This window comes from Salvelinus namaycush, chromosome 5 (assembly GCF_016432855.1).
Source record: "Salvelinus namaycush isolate Seneca chromosome 5, SaNama_1.0, whole genome shotgun sequence".
In the NCBI taxonomy this organism is placed as follows: Eukaryota; Metazoa; Chordata; class Actinopteri; order Salmoniformes; family Salmonidae; genus Salvelinus; species Salvelinus namaycush.
Genome location: NC_052311.1, coordinates 62,519,609 through 62,533,882, shown reverse-complemented (window position 1 = coordinate 62,533,882; position 14,274 = coordinate 62,519,609). Strand labels below are relative to the sequence as shown.

General features: G+C 41.6%; 1 protein-coding gene across 2 annotated transcripts in view; it reads right to left on the bottom strand.

The window, feature by feature from the left end:
• The window catches only part of LOC120048672 (carcinoembryonic antigen-related cell adhesion molecule 5-like), a 49,160-nt gene extending 36,605 nt beyond the window's left edge, over nt 1–12,555 (bottom strand). For both annotated transcript variants that reach the window (XM_038994803.1, XM_038994804.1), the window contains exons 1-2: nt 12,300–12,555; nt 11,379–11,702 (exon numbers count right to left, since the gene is read on the bottom strand). In XM_038994803.1, coding sequence (XP_038850731.1) covers nt 11,379–11,702; nt 12,300–12,345 — 370 coding nt within the window. In that variant the 5' untranslated portion in view covers nt 12,346–12,555. The remainder of the gene's footprint in view (nt 1–11,378; nt 11,703–12,299) is intronic.
• Nucleotides 12,556–14,274: the final 1,719 nt, after the last annotated feature.

Sequence of the window (14,274 nt, the reverse complement as noted above, 5' to 3'; positions counted from 1 at the left end):
TGGGGCATCAATGATCTTGAGGAAGGTGAGGGATCAGCCCAGAACTACACGGCAGGACCTGGTCAATGACCTGAAGAGAGCTGGGACCACAGTCTCAAAGAAAACCATTAGTAACACACTACACCGTCATGGATTAAAATCCTGCAGCGCACGCAAGGTCCCCCTGCTCAAGCCAGCGCATGTCCAGGCCCGTCTGAAGTTTGCCAATGACCATCTGGATGATCCAGAGGAGGAATGGGAGAAGGTCATGTGGTCTGATAGACCAAAAAGCTCTATTTTTGTCTCAAACTCCACTCGCCGTGTTTGGAGGAAGAAGAAGGATGAGTACAACCCCAAGAACACCATCCCAACCGTGAAGCATGGAGGTGGAAACATCATTCTTTGGGGATGCTTTTCTGCAAAGGGGACAGGACGACTGCACCGCATTGAGGGGAGGATGGATGGGGCCATGTATCACGAGATCTTGGCCAACAACCTCCTTCCCTCAGTAAGAGCATTGAAGATGGGTCGTGGCTGGGTCTTCCAGCATGACAACGAAACACACAGCCAGGGCAACTAAGGAGTGGCTTCGTTAGAAGCATCTCAAGGTCCTGGAGTGGCCTAGCCAGTCTCCAGACCTGAACCCAATAGAAAATCTTTGGAAGGAGCTGAAAGTCAGTATTGCCCAGCGACAGCCCCGAAACCTGAAGGATCTGGAGAAAGTCTGTATGGAGGAGTGGGCCAAAATCCCTGCTGCAGTGTGTGCAAACCTGGTCAAGAACTACAGGAAACGTATGATCTCTGTAATTGCAAACAAAGGTTTCTGTACCAAATATTAAGTTCTGCTTTTCTGATGTATCAAATACTTATATCATGCAATAAAATGCAAATTAATTATTTAAAAATCATACAATGATTCCGTCTCTCACAGTTGAAGTGTACCTATGATAAAAATTACAGACCTCTACATGCTTTGTAAGTAGGAAAACCTGCAGTGTATCAAATACTTGTTCTTCCCACTGTATATATACAAAACCAGTCAAAAGTTTTGACACATCTACTCATTCCAGGGTTAATCTTTATTTTTAATATTTTCTACATTGTAGAATAATAGTGAAGACAGTCTGTCCTGCTCCTCCTCTGGCTCCTCCCCCTTCTTTTACCGCTGGCTGAATGGAAATCACAGTCAGTGATGGAGTTCAGCTTATTGATGGGAACAGCACTCTCACCATAGTCAGTAATATGTTCAAACCAATGATGTGTATACACGCTGGATTGCTGTTGCTATGTAATGGCCAATGAGAGGCTTTGAAGCCACCATATTGGTAGTCCACAGAAGGAGCAATCATCCATAGGAATAAATGGAATTCTACAGTATTTCAATCAAATGTTTCAAGAACAATTTTAAATGTATCTAAGTATGTATTTGTTGTACTGGGGACAGTAATATTATCATTTTACTTTAAGTTAAATGTTTTTATACATTTCAAAATGTTTTACGTTCAGTTCACATACAGTACCAGTAAAAAGTTTGGACACACCTATTCATTCAATTCATTCAAGGGTTTTTCTTTATTTTGTACTATTTTCTACATTTAATAGTGAAGACAACGAAAATATGAAATAACACATATGGAATCATGTAGTAACCAAAAAAGTGTTAAATCTAAATCTATTTTATATTTCAGATTCTTCAAAGTAGCCACCCTTTGCCTCGATGACAGCTATACACACTTTTGGCATTCTCTCAACCAGCTTCATGAGGAATGCTTTTCCAACAGTCTTGAATGAGTTCCCACATATGCTGAGCACTTGTTGGCTGCTTTTCTTTCACTCTGTGTACCAACTCATCCCAAACCATCTCAATTGGGTTGAGGTCGGGTGATTGCGGAGGCCAGGTCATCTGATGCAGCACTCCATCACTCTCCTTCTTGGTCAAATAGCCCTTACACAGCCTGGAGGTGTGCTTTGAGTCATTGTCCTGTTTGAAAAACAAATGATAGTGCCACTAAGCGCTAACCAGATGGGATGGCGTATCGCTGCAGAATGCTGTAGTAGCCATGCTGGTTAAGTGTGCCTTGAATTCTAAATAAATCACAGACAGTGTCACCAGCAAAGCATTCCCACACCATCACACGTCCTCCTCCATGCTTCATGGTGGGAACCACACATGCAGAGATTGTCCGTTCACCTACTCTGCGTCTCACAAAGACACGGCGGTTGGAACCAAAAATCTCACATTTGGACTCATCAGACCAAAGGACAGATTTCCACCGGTCTAATGTTCATTGTTCGTGTTTCTTGGCCAAAGCAAGTCTCTTCTTCTTATTGGTGTCCTTTAGTAGTTGTTTCTTTGCAGAAATTTGACCATGAAGGCCTGATTCACGCAGTCTCCTCTGAACAGTTGATGTTGAGATGTGTCTGTTACTTCAATTCTGTGAAGCATTTATTTGGGCTGCAATTTCTGAGGCTGGTAACTCTAATGAACTTATCCTCTGCAGCAGAGGAAACTCTGGGTCTTCCTTTCCTGTGCCGGTCCTCATGAGAGCCAGTTTCATCATAGCGCTTGATGGTTTTTGCGACTCCACTTGAAGAAACTTTCTTTGACTGACCTTCATGTCTTAGAGTAATAATGGAATGTCGTTTCCGTTCACTTATTTGAGCTGTTCTTGCCATAATATGGACTTGGTATTTTACCAAATAGGGTTATCTTGTGTATACCACCACTACTTTCTTACAACACAACAGATTGGCTGAAATGCATTAAAGTGGAAAGAAATTAGACAAATTAACATTTAACAAGGTATACCTGTTAATTGAAATGCATTCCAGGTGACTACCTCATGAAGTTGGTTGAGAGAATGCCAAGAGTGTGCAAAGCTGTCATCAAGACAAAGGGTGGCTACTTTGAAGAATTTCAAATATAACAGATTTTGATTTGTTTAACACCTTTTTGGTTACTACATGATTCCATACGTGTTCTTTCATAGTTTTGATGTCTTCACTATTCTACAATGTAGAAAATAGTAAAAATAAAGAAAAACTCTTGAATGAGTTGGTGTGTCCAAACTTCTGACTGGTACTGTATATATATATATTTTTTTACAGATATTAAACCACTTTTTTTTGGGGGGGGGTAAGCACAAAACTACTGTACCTTTATACTTTCATTTGTTTTTTAAAACCGGTACTGGTTACCTTCAGATGAGTCTCGTGACACTTGTGGGGGACATAGATTAAAACGGTGAACACCATCGGGAGAGTCTACCCTTTCCATAGAGTGGTCATAATAGTTTGTAGGCCAAACCGTCAGATGCTACATGCGTTTACGTGAGTAGACCGATTTTCGGGATGTGTCATGGTCTGACAAACACCACTCTGCCACCTTTCACCGCAGATGCGGAAGTGCAACATCGGCGGATGCGGTGGACTGAGACGTGTCTCTAGCTTAAATTGAGAGATTTTGTTAGGGATTTTTGTATTATGTTAATTATATTGACGCACCGGTTCAATAAATCAACTCTAGGTTATAATCCAAAAGGTTGTTTAAATGCTATTTTGTGACATTTGAACAGTAACCTGAAAACAGCACCGCTAGCCACACAATACCGCTCATAAAACGTGGCTAGATGTTGCTAGTCATTTGTATGAACAAGGAAGTACCAAGCACCGCCAAACACACTGCTGGTGATTCACCTAAGTTCAACACCAACCATGAGGGGGCAGAGTTAAACATAGCATTTTTTGCCAGATTGCCACAGTAAAGTTCTCATGGTGGTAAAAAGCCTGCCGTGGCTTCTATTGGTTTACTGTGCGTTCTAAAATGGCACAGTCTGTGGATTCGAAGGTAACCGCTCCGTGGAAGCCTCTTCCCCAGCTGAAGATCCAAATCACATTCTGTCATTGTAGGCTCCTCAGAGGAGGACTAACCTCCTCAGTGAATTTCATAAAAAGAACATTTTTAAAAGTCATCGTTTTTAGACAAAACTATACTAAATATTTTCATGTCAGCAAATAATTTATTAAAACACACTGTTTTGCAATGAAGGTCTACAGTAGCCTCAACAACACTCTGTAAAGTAGCACCATGGTGTAGCTGGAGGACAGCAAGCTTCCGTCTTCCACTTGGTACATTGACTTCAATGCAAAACCTAGGAGGCTCTTGGTTCTCACCCCCTTCCATAGACTTACACAGTAATTATGACAACTTCAGGAGGATCAGAGAATAAATCTAGTACTGAAAGCATAAACTACAGCTAGCTAGCACTGCAGTGCATAAAATATGCAGAGTAGCTGACTCATAGAGAGAGAAAGACAATAGTTGAACAGTTTTCAACAAATTCATTTCTTCAAAAATGGAGGAGAAGCAAGAGAAAGAGAGAGAGTGTCATTTTTTTCACATTCAGTTTCACCGACTTGCTAGCAAATGCAGCTGGCTAGTTTAGTTACCCAAACACCTGGCTTAAACAGAGGAATGCTATGTTAGCTAGCTGGCTATGACTATCCAACACAACACTGGAACTCTTCTAAGTCAAGGTAAGCCACCGAGGCCCGCCGGTCTAACTGCTTACTAACTATACACTGTAATGATACTGCATGATTGTAGCGGGTTTACTAACGTATTAGTTATATTAGCTAATGTTGACTAGGACGTTACTTTAGCTAATATGGGCACAACGATGTAGGCTGTGTGTAGCGGTTATTTGATTTGATTTATTTCACCTTTATTTAACCAGGTAAGCCAGTTGAGAACAAGTTCTCATTTACAACTGCGACCTGGCCAAGATTTTTTTTAAGCAGTGCGACAAAAACACAGAGTTACACAAGGGATAAACAAACGTACAGTCAATAACACAATAGAAAAATCTGTATACAGTGTGTGCAAATGAAGTAAGGAGGTAAGGCAATAAATAGGCCAATAGTGGCAAAGTACTTACAATTTAGCAATTTACATTGAAGGGATATATGTGCAGATGAGGAAGTGCAAGTAGAAATACTGGTGTGCAAAAGAGCAGAAAAACAAAAACAAATATAGGGATGAGGTAGGTAGTTGGTTGGATGGGCTATTTAGAGATAGGCTGTGTACAGCTGCAGCGATCGGTAAGCTGCTCTGACAGCTGACACTTAAAGTTAGTGAGGGAAATACAAGTCTCCAACTTCAGTGATTTTTGCAATTTGTTCCAGTCATTGGCAGCAGACAACTGGAAGGAAAGGCGACCAAAGTAGGTGTTGGCTTCGGGGATGACCAGTGAAATATACCTACTGGAGCGCTTGCCACAGGTGGGTGTTGCTATGGTGACAAGTGAGCTGAGATAAGGCAGAGCTTTACCTAGCAAAGACTTATAGATGACCTGGAGCCAGTGGGTTTGGTGACGAATATGTAGCGAGGACCAGCCAACGAGAGCATACAGGTCACAGTGGTGGGTAGTATATGGGGCTTTGGTGGAAAAACGGATTGCACTGTGATAGGCTGCATCCAATTTGCTGAGTAAAGTGTTGGAGGCTATTTTGTAAATGACATCGCCGAAGTCAAGGATCGGTAGGATAGTCAATTTTACGAGGGTATGTTTGGCAGCATGAGTGAAGGAGGCTTTGTTGCGAAAAAGGAAGCCGATTGAAGATTTAACTTTGGATTGGAGATGCTTAATATGAGTCTGGAAGGAGAGTTTACAGTCTAGCCAGACACCTAGGTATTTATAGTTTATAGTCCACATATTCTAAGTCAGAACCGTCCAGAGTAGTGACGCTAGTCGGGCAGGCTGGTGCGGGCAGCAATCGGTTGAAGAGCATGCATTTCGTTTTACTAGCATTTAAGAGCAGTTGGAGGCCACGGAAGGAGTGTTGTATGGCATTGAAGCTTGTTTGGAGGTTTGTTAACACAGTGTCCATAGAAGGGCCAGATGTATACAGAATGGTGTCGTCTGCGTAGAGGTGGATCAAGAGTCACCCGCAGCAAGAGCGACATCATTGATATATACAGAGAAAAGAGTCGGCCCGAGAATTGAACCCTGTGGCACCCCCATAGAGACTGCCAGAGGTCCGGACAACAGGCCCTCCGATTTGACACACTGAACTCTATCTGAGCAGGAGTTAGTGAACTAGGGGAGGCATTAGAGAATCCAAGGCTGTTGAGTCTGCCGATAAGAATACGGTTATTGACAGAGTCGAAAGCCTTGGCCAGGTCGATGAAAATGGCTGCACAGTATTGTCTGTTATCGATGGCGGTTATGATATCATTTAAGACCTTGAGCGTGGCTGAGGTGCACCCGTGACCATCTCGGAAACCAGATTGCATAGCGAAGAAGGTACGGTGGGATTCAAAATGGTCGGTGATCTGTTTGTCACTTGGCTTTCAAAGACTTTAGAAAGGCAGGGCAGGATGGCTATAGGTCTGTAACATTTTGGGTCTAGAGTGTCTCCCCCTTTGAAGAGGGGGATGACCGCGGCCACTTTTCAATCTTTAGGAATCTCAGACGATAGGAAAGAGAGGTTGAATAGACTAGTAATTTGCAACAATGTTTGCAACAATGGCAGCGGATAATTTTAGGAAGAGAGGGTCCAGATTGTCTAGCCCAGCTGATTTGTAGGGATCCAGATTTTGCAGCTCTTTCAGGACATCAGCTGTATGGATTTGGGTGAAGGAGAAGTGGGGGTGGGGGTTTGGGCCACTTGCTGTTTGGGGTGAGGAGCTGTTAGCCAGGGTTGGGGTAGCCAGGTGGAAAGCATGGCCAGCCGTAGAGAAATGCTTATTGATATTCTCGATTATCGTGGATTTATCAGTGGTGACAGTGTTTCCTAGTCTCAGTGCAGTGGGCAGGAGGAGGAGGTACTCTTATTCTCCATGGACTTTACGGTGTACCAAAACTTTTTGGAATTAGTGCTGCAGGATGCAAATTTCTGTTCAAAAAAGCTAGCCTTTGCTTTCCTAACTGACTGTGTGTAACGGTTCCTGACTTCCCTGAAAAGTTGCATATCGCAGGGACTATTCGAAGCTAGTGCAATACGCCACAGGGTGTTTTTGTGCTGGTCAAGGGCAGTCAAGTCTGGAGTGAACCAAGGGCTATATCTGTTCTTAGTTCTACATTTTTTGAAAGGGGGATGCTTATTTAAGATGGTGAGGAAAGCACTTTTAAAGAACAACCAGGCATCCTCTACTGATGGGTCGATTAGAAAGGCCTGCTCGCAGAAGTGTTTTAGAAAGCATTTGACAGTGATGGGGGTGGTCGTTTGACCGCGGACCCATAACGGACGCAAACAATGAGACAGTGAGGTGTTTTTAGAGGGAAAGTTGGTCAGGATGATATCTATGAGGGTGCCCATGTTTACGGACTTGGGGTTGTACCTGATAGGTTCCTTGATAATTTGTGTGAGATTGAGGACATCTAGTTTAGATTGTAGGACGACCGGGGTGTTAAGTATATCCCAATTTAGGTCACCTAGCAGTATGAACTCTGACGATAGATGGGGGGCAATCAATTCACAAGGTTTGTCTTGGAAAAGTTTTTTCGCCTGGCCACATACAGCTGATGTGTTGTTCATTGAAGTCCACAAACGAAGGGAAAAAGTGAGAGGTGGAAAGTGCATAGAGGCTAGAAAGAATACAACGTGGCTGCTATGAAAGTGAACCCTGTTTATGTGTGAAAAACGTTTCTTAAATGGAAGCAAATGAAACTGTGATAAAAATACCTGAATTCGTCCTATAGAAACTCTCGTTTGCAACTGTTGGACTAATGATTACACACTAGATAAGTTAAATGCAGACGAAACTGTGCAAGGCAGTATTGAATATGTCACTGTCTGTCATCTCAAATTTTTCTCTCAACCTGTGTGCATCTACATTGTAAACTTTCATTCATAGGCTAGGTTGTAGCAACCTCATGATGGATATAGGGAACATTTGAGTATCATATAGTAGCGTAAACCTATCGATGTTACTTTTAACTGGGCGAATGAAATATGAATGACAGTCATCCAACATGCTGTAATAGAAATAAGGCCATGCTCCTGAAAGAAAAAATTGTGCTCCTTCATCATAAACAGCCCTGACCACCACTGCATTCAGTGTATGCATATCATTACCTCTAGTTTATGCAGAAATGTTTGTGGTCACTCTTCCTTCACATTTCTCACTGTCAATCGTTTTACAAGTGAAACGTCCATGCAGCATCTGCATGCCAACCACTTGATCTTGATTAGTTTAATGGGAATATAAGCATTTAAATATTTTTGAGTTATGTACTGTGTTGTTTTAAAGTACAGTGTTGTTTTGAATTATGTGATCTAAATTTAGAGCCGATGGTATTAAAGTGGAGTATACCTGTGTTGTGTTTCAATCAAAGCACATACTGTATTTTGCCTAGTGGGGCTCGCTGTTGAGTTTTGTCTAAATGACAGAAAAATGTGACCATTCGCTAAAATCATCCTCAAATATTTTAAAGGCCCAGAAGTGTAAATTGCCTTTTTTTTCAACTGAAAGGCGAAGCCCAGAGCTTACCCTTGATTTTGCACAAGGATTAAAGTCAATACGTCAAATTATGATATACTTGGGCTTGACATGGTAAATCCGAAGTGGGGAATTTTCCGTGTCAATGCCATGTGTTTCCTCTGTTGTATGACGTACTATTACTTTCAGTGTACGTTTATTTTACAGGGCCAGGTTTTATAAGAATGTTACCACCCACCAGCATGGCATTGTTAACTATTCAGAAACATCTGCAAAGTTCTTCCACTTCGTGCATTGCTACTGAGCAAAACAGCATTCTGCCTAGCCTATATGCCTGAGACATGGAGCAAGTATGTTTTTGCACCTCTACTTTTTTAGCCCAAAATTAACAATCCATTGGATCATTTGTGATTTTCACTTATTGAGATTGTCTCCATTAAAATATACACTGAACAAAAATATAAAACGCAACCTCCTATCGGATCCTATCGACATGGGGCCGTACATTATCATGCTGAAAAAAAATAGGTGATGGAGGCGGATGAATGGCACGACAATGGGCCTTAGGATCTCATCACTGTATCACTGTGCATTCACATTGCCATTGATAAAATAAAATTGTGTTTGTTGTCTGTAGCTTATGCCTGTCCATATCATAACCCTACCGCCAACATGGGGCACTCTGTTCACAGCATTGACCTCAGCAAACTGCTCGCCCACACGACGCCATATATTCTGTCTGCCATCTGCCCGGTACAGTTGAAACCGCGATTCATCCATGAAGAGCACCGTGTGCCAGCAGACCATCGAAGGTAAGCATTTGCCCACTGAAGTCGGTTATGACACGGAACTGCAGTCAGGTCAAGACCCTGGAGAGGACTAAGAGCACGCAGATGAGCTCCCCTGAGATGGTTTCTGACAGTTTCTTCAGTTGTGCAAACCCACAGTTTCATCAGCTGCCCTGGTGGCTGGTCTCAGACAATCCCGCAGGTGAAGAAGCCGAATGTGGAGGTCCTGGGCTGGCGTGGCTACAGGTAGTCTGCGGTTGTGAGGTCAGTTGGACACACTGCCAAATTCTCTAAAACGATGTTGGAGGCTGCTTATGGTAGAGAAATTAACATTCAATGATCTTTCAACAGCTGTGGTGGACATTCCTAAAATCAGCATGCCAATTGCACACTCCCTCAACTTGAGACATCTGTGGCGTTGTGTTGTGTGACAAAATTGCACATTTTAGAGTGGCATTTCATAGTCCCCAGCACAAGGTGCACCTGTGTAATGAGCATGCTGCTTAATCATCTTCTTGATACGCCACACCTGTCAGGTGGATTTATTATCTTGGCTAAGGAGAAATGCTCACTAACAGGGAAGTCATCAAATTAGTGCACAACATTTGAGAGAAATAATCGTTTTGTGTGTATGGAACATTTCTGGGATCTTTTATTTCAGCTCATTAAATACGGGACCAACACTTTACATGTTGCGTTTATATTTTGGTTCAGTATATATTCAGTTCTGTTATGTAGAATAATATCATTATGTGATCTTGCAGACATTGATTCTGCTTTGATCTAACTTCATTTAAAGAGCACCATTCATCTCTGACATTTACCATGAGTAGTCTGTTCTCTGGGCAGCCAAATGAGTAGAGCAGAGTGTGCAAAAAGTAGAGAATTCCAAACATGGGCAGAAGCCACGGACATTTAGCTGTCAGAAGAGGGTTCAAGAGAATTCGGATCTGCAGCCACTTCATTTTAAAATTACTCAGAACACCATGGTCTTTATTTACAAAACACTATTGCTCACTACAAAAGAACAGGCACATAATAATAACGATTCGAGCATAGATAAATAATTCCTTGCAGACTCACTGTGTATTTGCACATGTGTTTTTGCACACATTTAGTTTAGGCATGCTAGCAAGTGGTTAAGGTTAAGGTTAGGGTAAATTTAGGTTAAGACATTGTCAGGTTTAGGCATGCTAGTAATTACCTCAACCAGGTACCTGGCTCACCATTTGCAATATTGACTCTTTCCACTCTCCGCCACATGAGGTAGCAGCATCCACATTGTTGGCACACTGCATACATTATAAGCAAATACACTCATCTGTCAATGTCTTCTAGATTGGGGGACAAGATACTGTAGTGATCTTTGCTAATAAGCCACATTACAATTCCCACTGAGGACACCCTATTGGCACAAATGTGTAGGGTGTTTTCCTATCCTGCCAGTGATCTGGGTTCACATCCCTGTCTATTCGTCTGCTACAATACCTTGTTCACAACAGCCCCACCTAACCAGTGATGACAAGCCAGCTATCGAAAGACCTCTTATTGCACCACACTATTGCAAAATTGTTTAGGTTTACCAATTGATACAAAATTATACTTTGGCCTGTCACATTCTATGTTTCAGTGCTGAAAACACCTTGACATTTAAAAAAAATAATTAATTGCAATTCAAGTAAATAAAAATGTATTCTCAAAGTAGATAACCCAGGTACAACCTAAGAACAATCCTCTCATAAAAGGGGAAAACCGAGAACATACCATTTAAAAATGTAAATGGTCAAATTATAGAGCATTGTGTTCAGCCTATATTGCAACAATGCTCAAAACCATTTCAAAACGCCAGGTGTTGACACTGAACTGGTAGTTGACCTAAATGAGTGAGCGGTTGTTTTCATACGCTGTCTAAACCTTAGGGACCTCAGACAGCCTTTTATTTTATTTATTTTATTTCACCTTTATTTAACCAGGTAGGCCAGTTGAGAACAAGTTCTAAGCCTTGCTTAGATCGTCTTAACTAGTTTGACACTTGATCAAAGAAAACACTGACGGTGCCGTTACCCACGCATTGTGACAATTGTTCTCCCAGTATCACTCTTCGTGAACGTAACGTTTGTGAATGTAACTTTATGTACATACCTTACCCTGCAACATTTGGAACTCACCATAGACAATCAGTGAAGTAGATCCCACCTGAATAACAGCAGCCGTTCTTAGGCTCACTCTGTATGTCCCACTGTCAATCAGGGTCAGTTTCCTGAGCTCCAGAGATCCAGTGCTATTGTCCAGACTGATCCTACCAACATATCCCACTCCGATCACAGGACCTGCAGAACTGACAAAGTCAACAACGGGGACAGGGGGTTCACCAAAAGTCCAGCTGATTGCAAAAAGTGTGTTTGGATTGATGGTGGTTTTGAAAATCACATTTCCTCCCAATGTTCCATTCACAGGTCCAGGTGGAAACACATCTTGACCAGCACAATATCCTGGTGAAACAACAACTGGGCTTGATTATAATGTTTCCAAAATAAACACAAAATTCAGCAGACAAAAGATATTAGTGGAAAGTTTCCAAATTCTTTTTTTATAGTTCTTACAGAATAATTATTTTACCAAGACAATTTTGGAAGTCACTGTAGAAGCCACTGTGCCTAGTAGAATAACTATATTGTATGCAAGCAAACATTAAGATGGACTAATGGGAATATGTGTCACCTATACCTTAAAGGGATAGTTTACCCAAATTACAAAATTAAATTTGGTTTCTTTACCATGTAAGTGGTCTATGGACAAGGTGTGACAGCAATTGTTCTTAGAGATAGGTATTAACATAATTGAAAACATGTCTATGACTATTGACAAAGAACCTGCTATTGATTGAAGAACAATTCCTACTGTCATGGGAGCAGAGAAGAATATATTACATTAACACAGAAATCATGGTCCTAAAATTTCAGAAGGATCCAAAGAGCTTAGAAATGGAAATGTTTTTCTCCTTGGTGTCAAAATTGACCCCAGTTAGTGCTTTTAGGGTTAACCTACAGCATGTGTGCCTGTATTTTATTGAGAGCATAAGGTCTCACCTGAGAGTATTCCCATGGTAAGAAAGACGACTGCAGCTGCCACCATCTCTTCTGATGTAACAAATGTCTGTGATTCAGACTAGTTCTGTCTCTACAAATAAGTATTAAGTAGGAGACAGGGCTTCAATAAAAACGATCTACAGTAACACCAAAATCTGATATGAGGAAGAAATAGAGAGGAACTATTTTCATGAGGTAAATCGCTGCATGAAGGAACAAATTACCATATTGCACTACTTCCACTAAAACTAACTGTGTGGGGTTTTCCCTTTAATGAGCCTGTTAACAATTTTGCACTCTACTGCTTTGCAGGCTTTGACTGATTAACATAGTGGACTTTGGTCTTGCAACCTGGTCACAGAGCATTTCGTATTATTCTGTACGTAAATCCGAGACACTCCATATAGTATGATATGTTATGTTTTGAATGGTATGTATTAATTTGTGGATGTCCATCACCCATTTCATATGTTATGTTACAAAATACAATTCAAACTCTTTGTCCTAAATGTCCTTGAGGGGCCCAGCCAGAGTACGGACTTGAACCCTATTGAACATCTCTGGAGACATCTGAAAATAGTTGTGCAGCGACGCTCCCCATCCAACATGACAGAGCTTGAGAGGATCTGCAGAGAATGGGAGAAACTCCCCAAATACAGGTGTGCCAAGCTTGTAGCGTCATACCCAAGAAGACTCAAGGCTGTAATCGCTGCCAAAGGTGCTTCAACAACATACTGAATAAAGAGTCTGAATAGTTATGTAAGTTATGTTGAATATTTCATTATTATTTTTTACCTGTTTTTGCTTTGGCATTATGGGGTATTGGTTGAAGATTGATGAGGAAAACAACAACAATTGAATCAATTTTAGAATAAGGCTGTAACGTAACAAAATGTGGAAAAGGTCAAGGGGTCTGAATAATTTCCGAATGCAATGTATGTCTGTATCTTTCTCAAAGGCTTTTCAATTATGTTGTTCACACCATAAGAAACTTCCGATCCCTTATTGCGATCCTTCCAGCTGATTCAATTCATCAAAGCTCGACGATGAGCTGGTTATTTGAATCAGCTGTGTAGTGGTAGGGGGAAGAAAAGAAAAAACGTGCACCCAGGTTGGTCAGGACCGAGTTTGGGAAACCCTGCCTTATTGAACGGTAGCGTTCCATTCAGAGCCCAATGAAACTGAGCAGGAGGACTGAACTCAGCTGAGCAGGACAGAGTGAGGTCTGACCAGAGATGTTAGAGAAAGCGAGACACCCCACTTCCTCTTTTTTACCAGGTTGGGCCACTCTGGTCTACTTATACCTCCGCCATACGGTTTGACGCGGGAAATCATGCTCAAGCAAAAGAGGGAATGACCAATTACACAGACAGGAACTTTGACTATTTTTTTCAATGGTAAACTGCTTGAGTAAGACATCTTCATTAATCCACCATGTTTGGTGTGATGCTGATTCATACAGTACATCTACATTTTAGTCATTTAGCAGAGGCTCTGATCCAGAGCGACTTACAGGAGCAATTAAGGTTGAGTGCCTTGCTCAAGGGCGCATCGACAGATTTAAACCAGCAAACTTTCGGTTACTGGCTCAATGCTCTTAACTGCTAGGCTACCTGCTGCCCTAGAGGGGTCTAGAGTGGTTATCTAGAGGGGTAACCTTCATTGTGGTGTTTTCTGGACCATCTACAACAACCATATTCTTCAAATATGTCCCAGTAAAACATTAATCTCATAGTCAAGAACAAGAGGAAAAATTAAACCAGCTATAGTGGTCAACAAGTGTAGGTCATATGAGCATGTAGGATAACTTGAAACATAAAAAATACAATGCATACAGTTTGTTAATGAAAATGGACTCAAAGCTGAAAGTTAGGGTTAGAGGCTGGCTGGTTCCATTACTGATGGGGTTGAACCAATTATATGCATTAACCCTAGATGAGTGACAAGGGGACGCTGTTTTGAAACCATCACTCCG